The sequence below is a fragment of the Triticum aestivum genome, chromosome 6A (assembly GCF_018294505.1).
Source record: "Triticum aestivum cultivar Chinese Spring chromosome 6A, IWGSC CS RefSeq v2.1, whole genome shotgun sequence".
NCBI classification, from domain to species: domain Eukaryota; kingdom Viridiplantae; phylum Streptophyta; class Magnoliopsida; order Poales; family Poaceae; genus Triticum; species Triticum aestivum.
This window is the reverse complement of record NC_057809.1, coordinates 535,144,503-535,162,438: the sequence shown is the minus strand read 5'-3', so window position 1 is coordinate 535,162,438 and position 17,936 is coordinate 535,144,503. Positions and strand designations below refer to the sequence as shown.

At 44.5% G+C, this 17,936-nt stretch overlaps 3 protein-coding genes across 4 annotated transcripts; 2 read left to right on the top strand and 1 right to left on the bottom strand.

Annotated features, from left to right (window-relative positions):
* Window positions 1-122: 122 nt before the first annotated feature.
* On the bottom strand, window positions 123-9,852 carry LOC123128330 (ATP-dependent RNA helicase DEAH13). 2 transcript variants are annotated; one of them, XM_044548300.1, is made up of 13 exons: window positions 9,653-9,852; window positions 9,500-9,578; window positions 9,234-9,389; window positions 9,053-9,127; window positions 8,927-8,976; window positions 8,780-8,840; window positions 8,275-8,694; window positions 7,969-8,181; window positions 7,617-7,847; window positions 7,093-7,206; window positions 5,849-7,009; window positions 4,253-5,750; window positions 123-485 (listed from the first exon to the last, which is right to left on the bottom strand). In XM_044548300.1, exons 2-12 carry the CDS (start codon window positions 9,569-9,571, stop codon window positions 4,323-4,325), a joined length of 3,981 nt encoding a protein of 1,326 aa, XP_044404235.1. In that variant the 5' UTR covers window positions 9,572-9,578; window positions 9,653-9,852; the 3' UTR covers window positions 123-485; window positions 4,253-4,322. The 2 variants fall into 2 exon arrangements, with proteins under 2 accessions (XP_044404235.1, XP_044404236.1); XM_044548301.1 differs by lacking the exon at window positions 9,234-9,389 and having other exon boundaries at window positions 9,653-9,845.
* Window positions 9,846-15,740, top strand: LOC123128331 (nicastrin). The gene is made up of 16 exons (XM_044548302.1): window positions 9,846-10,107; window positions 10,823-10,936; window positions 11,067-11,184; window positions 11,403-11,476; window positions 11,565-11,641; window positions 11,839-11,916; window positions 11,997-12,068; window positions 12,188-12,261; window positions 12,406-12,538; window positions 12,615-12,686; window positions 12,934-13,053; window positions 13,409-13,480; window positions 14,008-14,148; window positions 14,274-14,358; window positions 14,441-14,879; window positions 15,205-15,740. Exons 1-16 carry the CDS (start codon window positions 10,029-10,031, stop codon window positions 15,467-15,469), a joined length of 2,013 nt encoding a protein of 670 aa, XP_044404237.1. The 5' UTR covers window positions 9,846-10,028; the 3' UTR covers window positions 15,470-15,740.
* Window positions 15,741-16,194: 454 nt separating this feature from the next.
* Window positions 16,195-17,534, top strand: LOC123129682 (uncharacterized). The gene is made up of 2 exons (XM_044549749.1): window positions 16,195-16,427; window positions 16,486-17,534. The coding sequence occupies exons 1-2, from the start codon at window positions 16,195-16,197 to the stop codon at window positions 17,423-17,425; spliced, it is 1,173 nt and encodes a 390-aa protein (XP_044405684.1). The 3' UTR covers window positions 17,426-17,534.
* The last annotated feature ends 402 nt before the right edge of the window (window positions 17,535-17,936 follow it).

Sequence of the window (17,936 nt, the reverse complement as noted above, 5' to 3'; positions counted from 1 at the left end):
CCATAGTTTCTGCCAACTTCAGAACCGGCAGCAACTCATACTACCTGTGAAATCTACCCTTTCCCACCAGCATCCATGCCCACAAAATGGAGTGGCCACTGGCCAGCACATACAAGAGTAGATGACACCTTAAAAGGCTTGGATCAAGTTCATCATCACAGGAAACGGTCGTTAACAGAGGGATCAGATGCTTCGCGGAAGCTCCAACCATTCATTATCTATAAATCACGCACTAGACATGAAAACTTTCTTTCTGCTTATATAGGCTGAATATGTTAAATAAAAAACAAAACATCCTAAAGCAATCAATCCCCTGTCCTTGGCCAGTCACTGCTCCTGTTTGTGTTTGCGATTCAGTTGAGCACAGACAGGTATAGGTGTATGCAGAGAAGTTCTCGCAATTGTAAGGAAAGGGAAGACTTTGTGAAAATCTTCTTCTGTCCACCTGTAGTCCTGATGTTTCCGGTTGTCAGAGCATCATCCATCTACAAATACAAGAAAAATAATTATAGTTTACATCACAAGGCAAGAAATAGAAATAATTACGTTCTCTGACGGGCTGAAAGGTTGTAAAGCTTTGAATTATGGTTCAGTCATGCACGTACATTTCTGTAGCGTTTGCTGAGTAGTAGCTAGCACATCATAATAGTTATACGAACAATGAATAAAGACCATCATGACTTCTGTATATTTCAACTCAATTTATCACAACAGTTTCCCTACTGCTGCAACAGAAAATAGTAGCTGGACTTCCTTTTTCACCTTTTGCAACAGCTAATTTTGGATCTCATATTATGCATGAAGTGAGGCTGGGATTTATCTATTTGGAGAATGCGTCACGTCTTGGAAGGTCCCCAATGGGAAGGACCAACTCTTTGTCAGACTAGATGTTGTGTTCAATAGCCAGAAACCCATCAGGTTGGCCTCAAGACCAATTGGATAAAGATCAGTGGAGTTTAACTCCAAACTACTCCCTCTGTAAACTAATATAAGAGTGTTTAGATCACTACTTTAATGATCTAAACGCTCTTATATTAGTTTACGGAGGGAGTAACAAATTACATTTCTGAAACTAGCAGTGGAATTCCACATTGTCTCCCCCAGTTTGGCCTCGGCCCCATGCAACAGGTATGTGAAGCCAGTTTTCAATCGCGCCCCATGCAGACATGGATAGAAACTATATGTGTCAATTTTTCAAAGTCAGCATGTGACAAGCATATCTTTTTGTGCTTTTAAGTAGCGGGATACTAGATTTAGGTGACTAGCATGAAAATTAAGTAGTAAGATTATTAGAACAACTGAAACATTTGACCATGGTACCGCATCCTTGTAAGTGAAATACCAACATCGTTTGCATAAACACTCAAAATAATTGCTCGTAGTAGTGCTCAGTAAGTATTTATATTACAAAATACTAAGTGTCGAATAACAGTTCATTTCTGCAGTGAACAAATTAAGAATGCAATTTAGCTTCTTCTGCTAACTCGTAAATGCCAAAAGAAACAACTTGATGCTGCAGCACAAGGTAAGCCATACAGCAAAATATATTCACAGCTTGACAATGACAGATCACTTGTATCAACAGAAAAGTGAAGGTGCAATTCAATGTCGTTGCAAGTTCCAACTTCTCATTGTTTTGTTAGATCGGAAGTTCAGTTAAAGTCAATTTTCACAGCTCATACATTCCAATAAGACTTGCTTAATGCACACAACTTACAACTGGTTGTACTGATGTATTGATATTACATTATAAATTTGATGGCTCAATGGCTGGTTACCACCCGAAGGTCTATCCTGAATCAAGCCCAAGTGGGTCAAAACAATCAGCCATTTGCTTCCTCTGATGGACATTTTCTGCCAATTATGCTTATGCCCCACCATTGCCTTAATGCACACAACTCTGCTGACAGCAGCACTGCAAGTGCAGGCCACAGTGTTTTGCATGTGAACTGAAGGTGTTGGTTTCCACTGCTGTAACAGCTTACAAGCACCTCTTATTGGTCAGGCACTTTGCAATTGGCATGTAAGGCACAAAGAAATTATGATACTTGTGGTGACTTGAGTATAAATAGATATGGCCATTTTTAAGAACGGGTCATCATTATGTGGGGATATATAGACCAAAGACAGAGTGATTTCATATCCCTTGAGATTTTATTCTTACTGCTGAATAACTAAGAAAAGAATAGAAACTATTAATAAACCTTTTTAAGCCGAATCTATGGTTCGTACTTCGGCCTACCAAATCAGCAAAACAAAGTATCTTTTCCTCCTAAACTCTTGCTTACCGGCTCTATTTAAAAAATTACAATGCAAAAATCCCTGAGAGATTTTATAGAAGTATGTAATAAACACAGGTATGCAAAACAAAAAAGAATGGTTAACCCCACAGAGAACACAAACAAGTTTGGCCTAAAACACATCCTTTCAAGGTTGATTCTCAAGATGCTTTAATTGAAAAAGCTGTACTTTGAGCATGGCTAAAATAGTTTTGGCGGAAAAAATACTTATCAAGACAATAGAATTAATGAATTATTGAAAGCACCTTAATATGACCCTAGTCCATGTCAACAACAGCAAGCCTTGCGAGTTTCCTTATCAATCGTAGGTGTGTCATTGCCTCGCCATCAAGTAACAAGAAATGTCACTGACGGCATAGCACTGCAGAAAAGTTGAGGAGCCTGGGAGAGAAAGGAGGCGAGGAGCCCAGCACCGCCTTGCCGCCGATGAGCTGCTGCTTGATCTTGAAAGGGGGAGGAGGCAGGGAACCCACCACTGGTTTGCCGTACGCGAGATGCTGAAGCCTCAGATGTGGAAGATGCGAGTTGCACAACCCGGGCGCTGGAGCTTGGCAACGGATCTGGACCGCTGTCGCAGTGGTCATCGGCAAGCGAGAGGGACTCGAAGGGGGCTGTAACTCCATTAGGTTTGGGGAATTTCGGGGCTGTGCTGCCACTGCGGAGGAAGAAGAAGGATATTGGCTAGAAAATAACTAGAAGTGAGTGTCCTTTTTGCACAGAAGCATGTAGTTATGCGTACAACTCCCTCCACAAAGATCTGTGCCATTCAATTCCAATCCGATGGCTCATATTAATTTTTTGTATCTTTTCACCAGAGGCAATGTTTCTATCCTAATCGCCCCCGAAAGATCACTGGCAGGGGCACAAATAACTATATCAACATGGTGGTGATGCAACGAATAAATCTACTTTACATTAAGGCTTCATTTGGATGCTAGGGGAGCTAGTCCCAGGGAGCAGATGCCTCGGGTGGAATTATCTTGTGCGAACATAAAACCCGGGGAAAAGGTACATGATCCTTTGGCTGACCGGAATAACCGGGGAAGGCCATACCAGGGAAACAAACTGCAGCAGCGAAATTTCCAATCGAAATCGCTCAATGCCACAGGCCATGGCGCATATGCTGTAGATGAGCACCTTCTGGCTTCTGGACGTCCTCCGCATCAATCACAGCCATACTGTCACTGCCGCTCAGTCTCCGTTTGTGGATGATCTGAAGAGGCAACAGCAGCGGCCATGTGTGTGGGAGGCAAAGTCGTCCTCGCCGAACACCATGAGATCTGCGAGACCACGCCAGCAGCCACGGGCAGATAGATCTGAAGCTTTGCTAGGGGAAGATCCTTTGGTGGAGGGCATCACTTAGCTTCATGGCTGACGTCGTTGCAGCAAAGAGTGGATCTTCTAGGCGGAGGGGAGCTCGGGGCAAGGAGGAGGAAGACCACCGGACCCTCACCGTCGCTGGCGCCGCAGGGGCTGAGCGCTCGGTGGAGGGGCGAGCGGGTCACATCGCTCCCGGTCGGCTTTCATCAAACGCCGTCGCATCTCAGTCGCGAGAGCGAGCAAGACGAGGAACTCCTCCCCGACCAGTGGAGACGTGGAAATCTTAGCCGGGGAAGGGCCAGGGAAAGGGCCAGGATCCCTCCCCCTCGTTGGGAACCAAATGCGGCGGTAGACTGCCCGGGCTCGATTCTGCTCGGGGTTTCCTCACCCAGGGAAAGGAGGGGGATCCCGGGAGGATCCCTGATTACCAAATGAGCCCTAAGAGACAAACATCTGCACAGGTAGAGACAAAATGTGCAGGTTCAACAGCGTATATCCTACTTCGTTATCGTTTTCATCACGAGCTATATCAATCTTACTGTTCATTACATTGAATGCTTCACTGTTACTTTCGTATCTATTTCAGTAAATGAAGTAGAGGGCAGTAATAGATGAGTGGCTTCGTAGGTTACCTCATGAAAGCTCCCACCACAAATCAGCTTCCATCAGTCAAGCAATTACAACACAATCTGTTCTAATTGATTACCCTTTAACTTTCTTGAACCTCTTCGGGAAAAGTTCGCGCCCCTCAAGGCGAACTTCTTGGTGCATTTGTTCCCATATTGCTCCAAGCTGGCTCTGATATTTATCCTGGATCCACGCCTGAATCTCGGGATAAAGATAATCTGGGTCAGTATTCCATGCATCTCTTAATGCTGCCCGGCTATATATTGTCTTTTTACTCATCCTGCTAAGAAGATCTCCAACTCTTCTTTGGCTGGCAGGCCCCAGGACAACAGATGGTGACAGAGCCAGGAACTTTTGAACCACCCTTAGACATGGCAAGACATCCCCTTTAAGCAATGCCCATGCAAATATCTGCACCCGACGGGTGGCTTCTTTGATGGGTAAACTGTGCAGTGGAAGCTGCCAATTATGTCGAGAAAAGATGGGACTGACATAGCAGTAGACCTGGTCATTCTGAGGCTCATAGTAGGGCTTTGGATCCTCCAGCGGTGCTGAGAAGGTGCAGAGAGAACTAGCATATTTCAAAAGCCATCCTGGCTTTACACTGGTCACACCATACATGTATGATCTCTTTGTATTTAGTAGTTCGGAGTAAACTACATAGTCTGGTGGAATTTGGGCAACAGAAGATGATCGGTTTAGATATATCATATCATTGAGAGCGCAAGATTGATAACGTGCAGCTCGAACCTTTCGATCCTCTTTTGACAATCCAGAGAAAGTGTTTATCTTCTTTGCAACCCTATCAGCCCACCCAGCACATATTCCTTGCCCCAGAATTTCCTCTTCATTCAGCATTGGCTTTTTGTTGGTTTCACTCCCCCAGGCCTGTTCAACATCTTGAGAGCCTCCAAAATTCCAAGCAAATTCATCACAAAATTTGCTATAGTTAAATATTAATCGAAGAAGCTGCTTTCTCAATTTTGACATCTCTTCCATTGTTTTCAGGTGAAGCGAGTAGTCTCTGCAGAACTCAACTCGGCTTTTAGAACACTCAAATGACCGTAAAGCATGGGAAATGGTTAAAGCATCACTGCTAGGGATGGAAAAATCTTTCCGTGCTTCTCGAACCATGGCTTTGAGCTTCTTCTGGCTCTTCCTTTCATGTCGATCCTTATGTTCTGGATCAGGGCCATCTTCATTTGTTTCTCTATCAGTGTTGCCCTGAACTTGAAAAGGATTGGTATAACTTAAAGCTGATGCAGCAGCAGTTGCATATCCCAATATGAGGTTAGATCTAGCACATCCTTCCTGACTCTTCAACATTTTAATTATTGTCAAAAGAAGACGAGAATGTCGTGGGCTCATTGGGTATTGCGCCATAGCCTTTCCCATTGATGTAAGTTTTTCTTGGTTGTCAACTGCTTCCAATATCTTCAAGCAACGCTGAGCTTCAACCAAACTTTCCTTGTTAGGAGGCGTAGGGAAAGGAAAGTTTTCAACCTGTGATTATTAATATTTTGCATGAAATTTAGCACAAAAGGCAACACATCAGAAAAAGATGATTAATGAAAAAGATAAATAACTTTTAAGTACATTACCTTATCAATATTCATAGACTTGAGCATAAGCACAATGCCTTCAACTGGCATTTTCTTGATCTCCGGCTCAGTGAATTCAGGAAATAAGTCATCTTTACTGTATGCTGCACCTGAGTAAAGACGGTAACAGTGCCCAGGCCCAGTTCTTCCAGCTCTCCCAGCACGTTGGGATGCTGATGCCTTGCTTATCCACTGTACTTCATAACTTGCCATCCCAGTAGCATGGTCATAGTTCTTAACCTTTTCTTTTCCAGTATCGACCACATATGTTATGCCAGGAATTGTTAAAGATGTTTCTGCAACATTAGTTGCCACAACAACTAATCTTTCCCCTTCAGGAATATCGTGGAATACTCTAAGCTGCTGCGAAGCTGGTAGCATTGCATAAAGTGGTAAAACACGGAGCCTAGCACGCGAAGCAGAAGGACCTGACTTTTCTGCAATTGTAGCATTGCTCGCTTCCTCAGCAGTTTCTGGTTGTCCTGATATAGCTTTAAAGGATGCATTCAGTACAGATGAACTCTCAGCACCTTTTAAAAATGATAACACTGGCCCATCTTCTTCTGCGGTTTCATGTGCAACAGAATCCTCCTCATCACTGTCAGTTTCCATCTCACTCTCTGTTTCAGCATCAGAAGAAGCGACATTTAGCTCATCATCCGTTTCATCTTCACCATATGAGGAAAATATGTCGTCTTGGTGCTCAGGTTCAGTTCTATCAATATCATATGCTTCAAAAATTTCCTTCTCTTCTATTTCTGGTCTTGAACCATTCTCATCTCCAACCATTTCAGGCTTCTTACCAATTTGCCGCTTGGATGCTCTTTGCAATTTCTTACATAAATAATCCACTTCTCGTTGTCCAGTAACAAATACAAGGATTCCACCTGGTGGTAGACTCTTGTGGATCGACAGAACTTTCTTATAAGCCTGCGCTAAATAATCATCATGTGTCCTCTTTGCGAAGTGAACTGTTACTGGAAATTGTCGTGTAGGCACCTCTACAGCTGGTGGAATCACATCAAACAATCTTCTGTTTGAAATAAAGTCTTTTAATTGCAAGGTAGCACTCATCAGGACCACTTTCAACTGACTAACCATATCTGCCGGGTCAATCTTCATCCCAGAGCGTATTTGTTTCTGTTGGTCTGCGTACACAAACTTTCATATGCACAGAAGTTAGTAATGCCTGTATGTTTTACCTTTCATCAAAATGAAGATGAAGTAAGCTCTTGAGTTTCTACCTTGCGTGCCTTTATAACTCTAGAAAGCATCCCAATAAGTATATCTGTGTTCAAACTCCTTTCATGTGCCTCGTCCAAGATGATCACCGAATAGTGCTTCAACAGAAAGTCACTCTGCAGAAGACCACTAAGCCATCTGATAAGGAGTTTCAATCTTTATTACAGACACAGCTTCCATTAAAGTGATGCATATCAGCATATGAATTTCAGAATTTGTTTTACAGAAAAAATGTGCAAATTATAAAATTACGGAAGACAACTGATTGTGAACGGTACAGTTAGGGAAGACAGCTAAATGAGCGATCAGACTTAACCAAAGTTTAAACCTCGCTAAAGTTATTTATAAATTTGAGTCATCTCATCTGCAGTTATGGCTTTTGATGCATTTCAGGTTGTGGAATAATAATTTAGCACCAGTTATCAGTTTATTACAACAAACACGAAACTTTAATGAAGACATGATATTGAATAGAGTAATAAATAGACTGATAGAAGTAACAAGGAAAAGCAAACAGATGCACAACCTGGACCTCTCGTAGCAAAATGCCATCTGTCATGAACTTGATGGAGCAATTATTTCCCACCTTTTTGTCATGTCTAACTTGAAAACCAACCTCCTTTCCTAGCTTAAGTCCTAACTCATAAGATACCCTCTTGGATGTGGCAAGAACAGCAACACGCCGTGGCTGGGTGATACCAATCATCCCTTTTCTATCAGCTCGATTGCTTGTGCCAAAGCCGGCTTCATATAAGAACTGCAGAACAAATAGCATAGAGAGCAATAAAAAACTTGGCAGATTCTTAATACAAGCCTATAGGATCAGAACTCCTAGTTTAAACCAATGTTTAAGAGGCGCCATGTGTAAGCACACTCACCTGAGGGACCTGAGTAGTTTTACCACAGCCCGTTTCTCCGCACAGAATTACCACTGAATTTTCATAGATAGCTTCCATTATTTCCTGCTCCATCATTATTATTGGGAGATCCCTCCTCGCCTTCTCAACCTCATGTGGTCTTGACACATGCACAACAATGGGAGAATTGAAGCACTCCTGTACAGCGGCTTCACCTTGTTGTGGCTCTTTATCCTAACAAAAACAACAGAAGGATAATAATTCAGTTAAGTCAGAACATGGGACCAGCTTTCTGAGATGAATATATTTCAGATGCGGACCAGTCACCTGCATATCAATCTCTACACCAGAGCAACTTGGCACAGATGAATGAACTGTCGGATGTACCAAAATGTCATCATCATCATTAGTCTTTTCAGTTTGTTGTTTCGGAATGCTCTGATGTGCCAAAATGTCAGCATCATCATTAGTCTCTTCAGTTTTCTGATTCACAATGCTCACACCAACACCATTGTTAGGCTTCACTGCGTCACTCTCATGATTCTTACGTTCACTACCAGGATGATAGAGTTTCGCGGCCTGAACTAACTTCACCGGGCTAGCTTCCGGCGCAGCTTCAGTGTTTTCAGGAACTGGAACTCCTGTCTGATCAGAGTTTTTCTTGAATAGCGAAAGTTCTTCAGGGACATCTAAACCAGCCTTGGATAATTGCATGGCACGCCTACGTTTTTCTTTCATAGTCGCAGCCTGCAGTGCAACAAAATACCATGAGGAAAATAATCCTGCAATGCGAAAGGAACTAATCCAGGTGCTAAAGATGGGGCCACCGTACTTGACCAATAGACCCTGAAGTGTGCAGCAGCGAGTATGCCTCATCAGCGATCCTGTGCTTCCTATTGTGCAGGGCGATTGTCATATACAGTCGTCAGAAGAAATACAAACCACCACAGAAAGTAGACATCATAAGTTTACGACATACTGCAAAGTCTCGATGCTTTGAGCTTGCAGCGCCTTCTTTTGTTTGTCCTCCTGCGAACAATCAGACCGGCATCAATATATGCTGATACAAACACCAAAGCTGGATATCAAGAGAAGAAGTCCCAACCTCCAATTTCTGCAGCTTTTTCAGCTGAGTCTTGCTCATCTTAGCATCTTCCTTGGTCTTGTTCTTCTTGCCATCCTAGCAATCCAGAAAACAGAGGTTCACACAATCACATACTAGCATCTGGTCAGAAGGGAAACCAAGGCACGTGGGGCAGATAAAATGCACCCATTATTATTATTACCTTGCCTTTCCCTTGCGATTTGTCCTTCCTCTTGCAGGGCAAAATCAGCACGTTGCTATCAACAGAAGGAGTCCCAACCTCCAATTTCTGCGGCTTTTTAAGCTGAGTCTTCTTGCTCATCTTAGCATCTTCCTTGGTCTTGTTCTTCTTGCCATCCTGGCAATCCAGAGACCAGAGGTTCACACAATCATATACTACTAGCATCCGGTCAGAAGGAAAACCAAGACACGGGGGGCAGATAAAATGTAGAATGTACCCATTATTACCTTGCCTTTCCCTTGCGGTTTGTTCTTCCTCTTGCAGGGCAAGATCGGCGCGTTGCTATCCTCCTCGTCCATGCTCGAACTGCGACATGAAAAAGCATCAGAAACCGCGGATACAGCGCGCCACGTATGCGAGTAAGGCGGCCGGAAACTCACACTGCAGCTGCCGCCGCCGACGTCTGCCGCGTGGAGATTGGAGCTTGGCCGCGGCACGCTGGAGGGCGGACTCCGGGCAGATAGGCCGAGAGGGGCGACGGAGGAGGGAGGGGGCGGCGCCAACGGAGGAGAGCAGCAGGGGGATGGCGGCGCCGGCGCGGGTGTGGCGCTTGGCTAGGGCTTAGGGCCGTGTTGGGCTTAAGTGTCGCGGAGCCGCAAAAAGAAGAAAACGGCCATAAGGGCCCACTAGCCCACGAACCTTTCTCTCTAGCCAGTGGCCTCTTCCGCCTTCCGGTCCCGGTCAGAGACGAGACGACGACGGCCTCTGCCTCTGCCTCGTCCGCCCCCTGAGCCTCAGATCGCCGCCGCGTCCGCCATGGCGGCCGGCTCCGCGGCTCCCCTCCTCGCGGCCGTCGCCTGCACCGTCCTCGTGCTCCTCGCCCCCGCCGTCTCCGGTGAGTTGGTCCTCCGTGCCCCTCGCCTCATCCAAAACCCTCGTTCTCAAAGCAAAAGCAAAAGTAATCCTCGCCTAGTTCGCCGTGCTTATTTTATGTGAGAATTGAGTCCAGTCGAGGCGATCCCACGCTTCCTTGGAGCCTTCCGTTCGCTGCTGCTAAGCTTTAGGGTGAATCCGCGTAGGGATTAGGTCGTCCGTCTCAACCTATAGGTGAACCAAGTAGTGGACCTTGTTGGCTACTAGTAGTTGTAAGCTTTGGCAAGCTGCTGTGCTGCTCATTAACTGAGCATGGATTGGTAGTTGCTTCGATATGTGTCCGCGGCTTGTGCTGCTATCTCAGTTCTAGAAGTGTTGCTTTGAGCTAGATTATACTAGAGCCACACCACATTTGTAAGGGGAATGCATCGTGATACCTTACAACTGCAAACGTTTAAGTTTTGGTCTGAATTGAAGGTCATGATTCTGGGACTGTGTTGGCGGAATGAGACTGTGTGCTGTTATTACAGGCGATTTAGTTACAAAACTAGTATGGTTGCTTTGCGTGCTTGCATTGTTTTTCGCTTGTGTCTTGTGCTTGAATAGCTTGGAGATAGATTTGCAAAACAATGTGATAAGTTCTGGCTTCTCTATGGCTAGTGGCTCTGTTAAATTCTTTTTCTCCTCACTTGCTGTACTGTAGCGAAGAGGTTCATGTTGCCTTTATGTTTTTCTAGGAGATGCAGCTACGCTGGAATCTGTTCCAGATCTTGTGAAGGCAATGTATGTAAACATTGAAAGCTTCCCTTGTGTCAGGCTGCTGAATCTTTCTGGTGAAATCGGCTGCTCTAGTGAGTATCTTTGTTTCCCCTAATGCTGTATGCTTATAGAATGGATTTGATGTTCTGTGTCCATAACAATCTTCAACAAGTCTGTGTTGTCTAGTGTAATTGGTTCTCAGTGTCTCTTTTGTTTAATCAGATCCTGGGCACGGCCTGGTTATTGCACCGATTGTAAGATTCAAAAACAGCGATGACCAGTTGGCTCAACCATCTGCAGTTCTTCTTCCCTTGGATCAGATGCCAGCTTTCTTTCTGAGGTATAAGATCAGATTGTTGAAATCCTGTGTTTAGATAATTGCAGATGTTTTTATAGTGTTTGTGCATGCCAGTGAAAAATGAAGTTTTCGTGTCTCTTCCTTGATGGGACAACAGAGATACTGAAGTTACATAATATTTCTGATTGTCTTTCATAGCTGCATTGCACTTGACACGTTGAGAGATGGTAACATTTGGTAGTTTGTATGTTCTTGTGCAGGGTATCCAATGAGCCAGAACTTTACCATAAGGTTGCCGGTGTACTGGTTGAATCAAATGGTGACAAGTTACTAGGTCAGTGGAAATATCTCCCTGTTTTTCGTGTGCTCTTTGTATGTCTTGTTGTCTTATCACCAAGAAAATGTTCTGTTTCTGACTGTAGAGTTATCACCGGATAGAAAATTTCCACAAGAGGATTTTGCACCATACTCAAATGTCAGCCATGATTGGAATCCTGCTGTAAGTTTTAGGTTTTATTTGAATGCTACCACCCTTCAAGAGTTTACTTTTTCTTTTTTCGAAAAGTAGATTAACCCTTCAAGTGTTAAACGTGCTGTTCAGTTCAAAAATAGTTAAATGTGTAGTACCCCTTTAATGCAAAAGCTCTTATTGTGCTTCCAGTATACCTCTGTTAGCGGTACAGTTTTACCTTGTAGGGGTCAGGTATTATGTGGAACAGATATGATTTTCCCGTGTTTCTACTTTCAGAGGAGAGCACACAGACTCTGCGAAAGGTATTCCATCTGCTTTTATTCAGTTCAAAATTAACCAAAAGTTACAAGCCTATATAATTGGTCATTGCTGTTGATAACAGATTGCGGACAAGAATGAGAAGTCTAACAATGGATATCAAGCAAATGTAGCAGAATTTGACCTTGTTATGCAGGTTCAGAGTTTTTTCTGGCCATTTCTCTTTACTTCTATCAGTACATGTTTATTTATTGATAATAGAAGTATTGTCAGTGATGCATGTATTGTATACTTCTAAAATTGCATGAACCACAGACAACTAAAGCTGAAACAAATGGTTCAGAGTCCTGCCTCAAAGAGCAGTCGTGCTTGCCCTTAGGAGGACAGAGGTCGGTACTTCCTTTCTTGCATAAGGCATCCTGCTCTTACGTTCACAATATTATGCATATAGTAGAGTTCCAAGATGTCTACCTCACATGTTGTTTTATCTTCTTTTTTTACGTCAACTTATGATCGTCGTGTTTGAAGGGCAGTGTATGGGCTTCGTTACCACCAATGAGCAATGCATCAGCAGAGCATCAGAAACCAATAATAATGGTCGTTGCACCCCAGGATTCTGCATCGTTCTTTAGGGACCGCAGTCTGGGTGCTGCTTCTCCCATATCAGTAAGTAGTAGAGACACATGATTGTCTTGTTTGTATTTCTTATTTGCATTACACAATAATATTAAATTTTACACAGGGATTGATTGCTTTGCTCACCGCTGTTGATGCTCTTTCTCACCTTCATGATCTAGGCAAACTCAAGAAACAGGTACTGTACGACCGAAAATTGCTTTATTAGTTGGTTCCATGTTATCACCGGTGTCCTGTACATCTCATCCGCCTATTTATATTCTTTGCTATATTGAGAGCATGCAGCTTTTGGTATCTTCCTCTACGTTCTTAGTTATGCATTGAATCAGTAGATTCAATGTGTTTGACATATTTGTGGTGAACTGGTGATTGGCTCCTAAGCCATCATGGTTCTTGTTCCTAACATCATCCCATATGTATTGCAGCTTGTATTTGCTGCTTTTGATGGTGAAGCATGGGGTTATCTTGGTAGCAGAAAATTCTTACAAGAACTGGATGAAGGTGGTGATTCTGTGAATGGCATTAACAGCTCAATGATTGAGCAGGTGAGTACCTGATTTGATGGCACTAGCAATTGCATCATCAAACTATGATATATGTTTCTATATAGACGAGTTTTCCTAGGGACATCTTTTTCATATAAACTATGATATATGCGAATCGTCTATATGTTTCCATATAGATGAGTTTTCCTAGAGACATCTTTTTCACTCTTCATGCATTTCTGCATATTTTTGTTTATGGGATATAATGAATTTACATTCATGGATTTACTATATGTTTTAACTTTTAAGTCTCTTGAGTGCTATACTGCATTACTGCTATATCTTTCTGTTATTTCACAATTGTCTGCCTATCATGCTTAATTTTTGTAACAAGCTGTTTGTGAACATAATTCAGGTACTGGAGATTGGTTCGGTTGGCAAGGGCATACGCCATGGAGATACATTATTTTATGCACATGCTTCAAGGGTAACGATTCTTTGAATCACGCATGACGCAAATTAATATATTGCTAGGTAGTATGGCGATATTTTTAGCTCACCATATTGGCCATAGAGATTATAACTATATTTTTCTTGCTAATTGTTCTTGACATATTATGCAAACTGGTTTTCTAGATTCATGGTGGTGGTGTAGTGGTAAAAACTCATCTTGTACTTGTTAAAATGTTTGATAAACGAATGCCTCTTTTGAGATACATGAGATCCGTGGGGTGTCGTTGTGCATGACTTTTTTTGCCTGTGATCCTTGTACTGTATTGTTTGAACAATATTTGTCAAATTTGTACTGAATATGTTTTTAAACATTACTTTATGAAGATATTTAGCTGTGAAGAGATCTGTCAGAGTAATTGTTGTGTCTTGAGTACAACACACTGGGAGTCCAATTGATAGCTGTGCTTGTACCTGTAATTGGGGTTTTATTTTTGAATTTGGGGACTAGAAACAATAAGAAAAAAGTTCCATCTTGTTCATATGTATCTTCTGCTTGTACAGAATTCATCAATTTCAAAGAAGATTTTAGATGGTCTCCAAAGTGGCAGTGATTCACTTGGCTCTGATAATGTCAAAGTAAAACCAGCAGCTTCATCAAACCCTGGTGTACCACCATCTTCATTGATGTCATTCATGAGAAAGGTAATAGCCATTGGTTTCATTAAACCCTGGGAATTTAACTTTCCAAATCTGATCTTTTTTTTCCTTGCTATTCTCTTTGAAGACTATTGTGTCATAGTCTGTTTTCTGTTGACCCATCCGTGCAGAATACATCAACTTCAGGAGTTGTGTTAGAGGACTTCGATTCCCAGTTTTCCAATAGATTTTATCACAGCCATTTGGACAGCCCTGGTAAGTTGACCGTTCATAGATGTGGCCATTTGTCCCACCAAAGGTAGTTATGAATCTGTAAAGTTTTTCTTTTTTCCCACAGCAAACATCAATTCCTCATCAATAGCAGCAGCTGCTGCTTTGGTTGCGAGGTCATTGTACATTCTTGCTACTGGTGATATGACCGTCGATCTCATGACACTGAACACTATAAAAGTGAATGTTACACTGGTAGAAGAATTGATTGGATGTCTACTGACCTGTGATCCCGGTCTTTCTTGTGGCATCGCGAAGAGCTTCATTTCTCCAAGCAATGCCTGCCCGAGTCACTATGTTGGTGTTTTCCAGGACTCACCTTCTAGCACGCAGTCTCCTATATATGCAGATGATACCTCCCGGTTCATATGGAACTTCTTGGCAGACAGAACTTCAACTTTGGCAGTCAACGCAAGCTCTTGTACTGGGAAGTGCAACAACGAAAGTGAAGTATGCGTAGGGGGAGAAGTGGAGGGTGGAGGCCTGTGCGTTGTATCGACAACAAGGTAAAATTTTCTTTTGTGGCACACATGCCCCTTCCGTTATGTAGAAATCAAATCAGCGCTGTGTGTTGATACATTAGCAGTTTAGTGATCATTACACGAAAACTTATAAACTGATGAAGTAAGGCGTCTATAATGCACCTAGTTTTGTGCATCGTGCTCGGCTGCTACGGAAAAACAAGCCATGATACGGAATTACTCTCATTTTACTTGCTTGTGATAGTCATCGATCGTCTAGTTTCAACCTTATGTCATTCTTATTTGGTCAAGGTGTTGTTTCCTTTTTGTTTGCTTGTCTGAATTGCTGTACTTTTGGTCGCTTGTTTAGGTACGTTCCTGCCTATTCAACCAGGCTGAAGTTCGAGGACAACGCCTGGCACGTTCTACCGGCAAACTCTTCTGACCCCATGGGTGCCGTCGACCCTGTATGGACCGAGAGCTACTGGAACACCATCGGCCTGAGGGTCTACGCGGTGCAGTCCACGACCTCCGACAGGCTCATCCTTCTTGCAGGGCTTGCCGTCACCGCAGCGTCGTACCTCGGGGTGATCGTCGGCAGAGCGTACATCTCGAAGATCACGAAGCGAGACTAAAAACATGACAACGTGTATCATATAGAACTGACCTGGCAACTTTGTAGGGATGGACCGAGTATGGATGTAATTCTTGAGCGGAGCGATGCAGACTTCCACCAGAGCATATGCATATGCATGTGGCCTGGGTGGGTTGCCGTGCGGATGTTGTTGGTAGGTACTGTAGGTGCTTTGGTAATGTGCTTAGAGCAGACTACTTGCGTGTGTATACTGGACGACAAGTGGTTTTTGTTGTGCACGTCTTCCCTGCGACTAAGACTTTGCCCAATCATTGTCTTCTCTCGATGAGATGGTTTGCTGAAATCAAATGCCTCGTGTGTGGAGTTCTTGTCCGGCACCGGCCCTCGGATTCGCCATGTGCGTGCAGTGCAAAGGTGCAACATGCTTGGTGGGTTGGTTAAGACTTGAGAGTGATATATCATGCGGAGTCGAGCTGCTTTTAGATGATGGCGAGCCCACTAGCCAGAAATTCAAACCTGGTTTTAAGCAGCGAGGTGAGCCGTTGGCCCGTTGCGAGGCGGCCGTGCCAGCTCGGGATAACCAAGCTCTCCATCCGGCGTGATGCGTTCACAACAAACAAGTGGAGTAGTGTCCGTCACGAAGCAAGTTTGAATCCGACCATGAATCCCGGTCAGGAGCCAACTCCTCTACACCCTATTTATTTGCCCTACCCAATCAACTGGCATATTACGTCTTCTACGATCCGAAACAAGCAGCATAGATAGATGGCATCGCCGTCACCGTGGCCTGAAAAGCTCCTCGGTCCCATCATCGCCGGCCTCCGCGCAACGTGCCGTTCGTGCCCCAGCGTTCCATCGCCGCCGCCGTGGTCCGAACTCCCACTGGACCTCCTAGGCCTCATCGTCGCCGAGCTCCCAGACCCGGCCGACCGCGCCCACTTCAGCTCCGTGTGCCGTTCCTGGCGCTCGGCCCCCTACCCCGACACACGGCAGCTACCGTGGGTCGACGCTGTGTGCCGTTCCTGGTACTCCGTTTCGTCTCCCACCTTCGATCAGCGTCGACCGCCTACCAATATCGTCACCCCCGACCTCCCAACGCCAGCCACCACCATGGCGCCATATCTGGCGCTCGGTCTTCTCCCGGCGGCGGCAACATCCGTGGGTCGTGCTCCCGGGCGGCTTCTTCCTCGAAGACCTCCCTCCGCAGTTGTCCGACGTCTGGCCGGAACCGACCGCCTCCTTCCCCGAGAACCTGCGGTGCGTCGGCTCCACCGGCAGCTGGCTCGCCCTCGACCGCACGGACGGCGAGGGAAGGCATGCCTACTTCTTGCACGATCCTTTCTCTAGGGCAACCGTGCCGCTCCCGGAGCTGGACGCCGTCGTCGGCGACGTCTCCGAGTTGTTCACGATCCGCAAGGTGCTCATGCGGTCGACCCCTGATGACCTCATCGTGGTTATGACCAACAACAGGGATCTCCCTATATTTTCAGTGCAGCGAGGGAAAGGTGTGTTGTTACCACAGCCGGAAACAGCTCCCGTGGACTTGGGCACCGTCGTCGACATTGCCTTTCTTCGAGATAAACTCTACGGACTCACCATGGATGGACTTGTGTCCCTCCCCATCACCTTCGACGATGTCCACGACATACCCATGGCTACTAGTATTGAGCAGATCATATGGAGCAACATTGATTATGACGATGTAGCAGGCAATGATGAGGACGAGGACGAGGACAACACAGACGATGAGGGTGCCAAGCAAAACATTGGTGAGGTTGAGAATGATAATGACGAGCTTCGTCTTAGCGAAGAGGATAAAGCCGAACGGCGTAATCACATCAAATTGATGTTAAAAGCTAGGGACGGCAAGGTAGGCCCCGGCTTCCGGTGTGAAGCCGACTATATGATCTTTCGGTACTTGGTCGAGTCATGTGGGAAGCTTTTCATGGTGATTCGAGAAGCGGATAGCGCGAGATTCACTTACAAGCACTACTAAAAATCCCCGGATTTCCGACGGTGAAATTTAATAGCCGAGGGGCCGTCGACTATTTTAATAATAACCGACGGTTATCCTCTACTCATAGTTATAACTAGCTATAACCGACGGTAGAGTAAAAATACCTGACGGTGAAATTCCAACCCTCGGCTATCCAATGTAATGCCCGATGGGTCTTACAAATACCTAACGGGTTTGGCTCTACCGACAGTTATCTAATTTAATACCCGACGGTGAAGTGTAAAAACCAACGGTAGAAAAACAACTCTTGGCCATGAGTGAAGATGGCCGACGGGACATACGATACTCTCGGATATTTGACAAGATACGTGAGGGGCAATACCAATAACCGATGGTGAACGTTCACTGTTGGCGATATGTTTCAGTGGACAATGGGAATAAACATATTGATCGATCGACGCTTTTTCCCACGTCATTGAATTGTGAAGAAGTTTATTCGATTCTAACACATGCATGGCTAGTGGATGTAATGGTTGTCGAGTTAAACCAT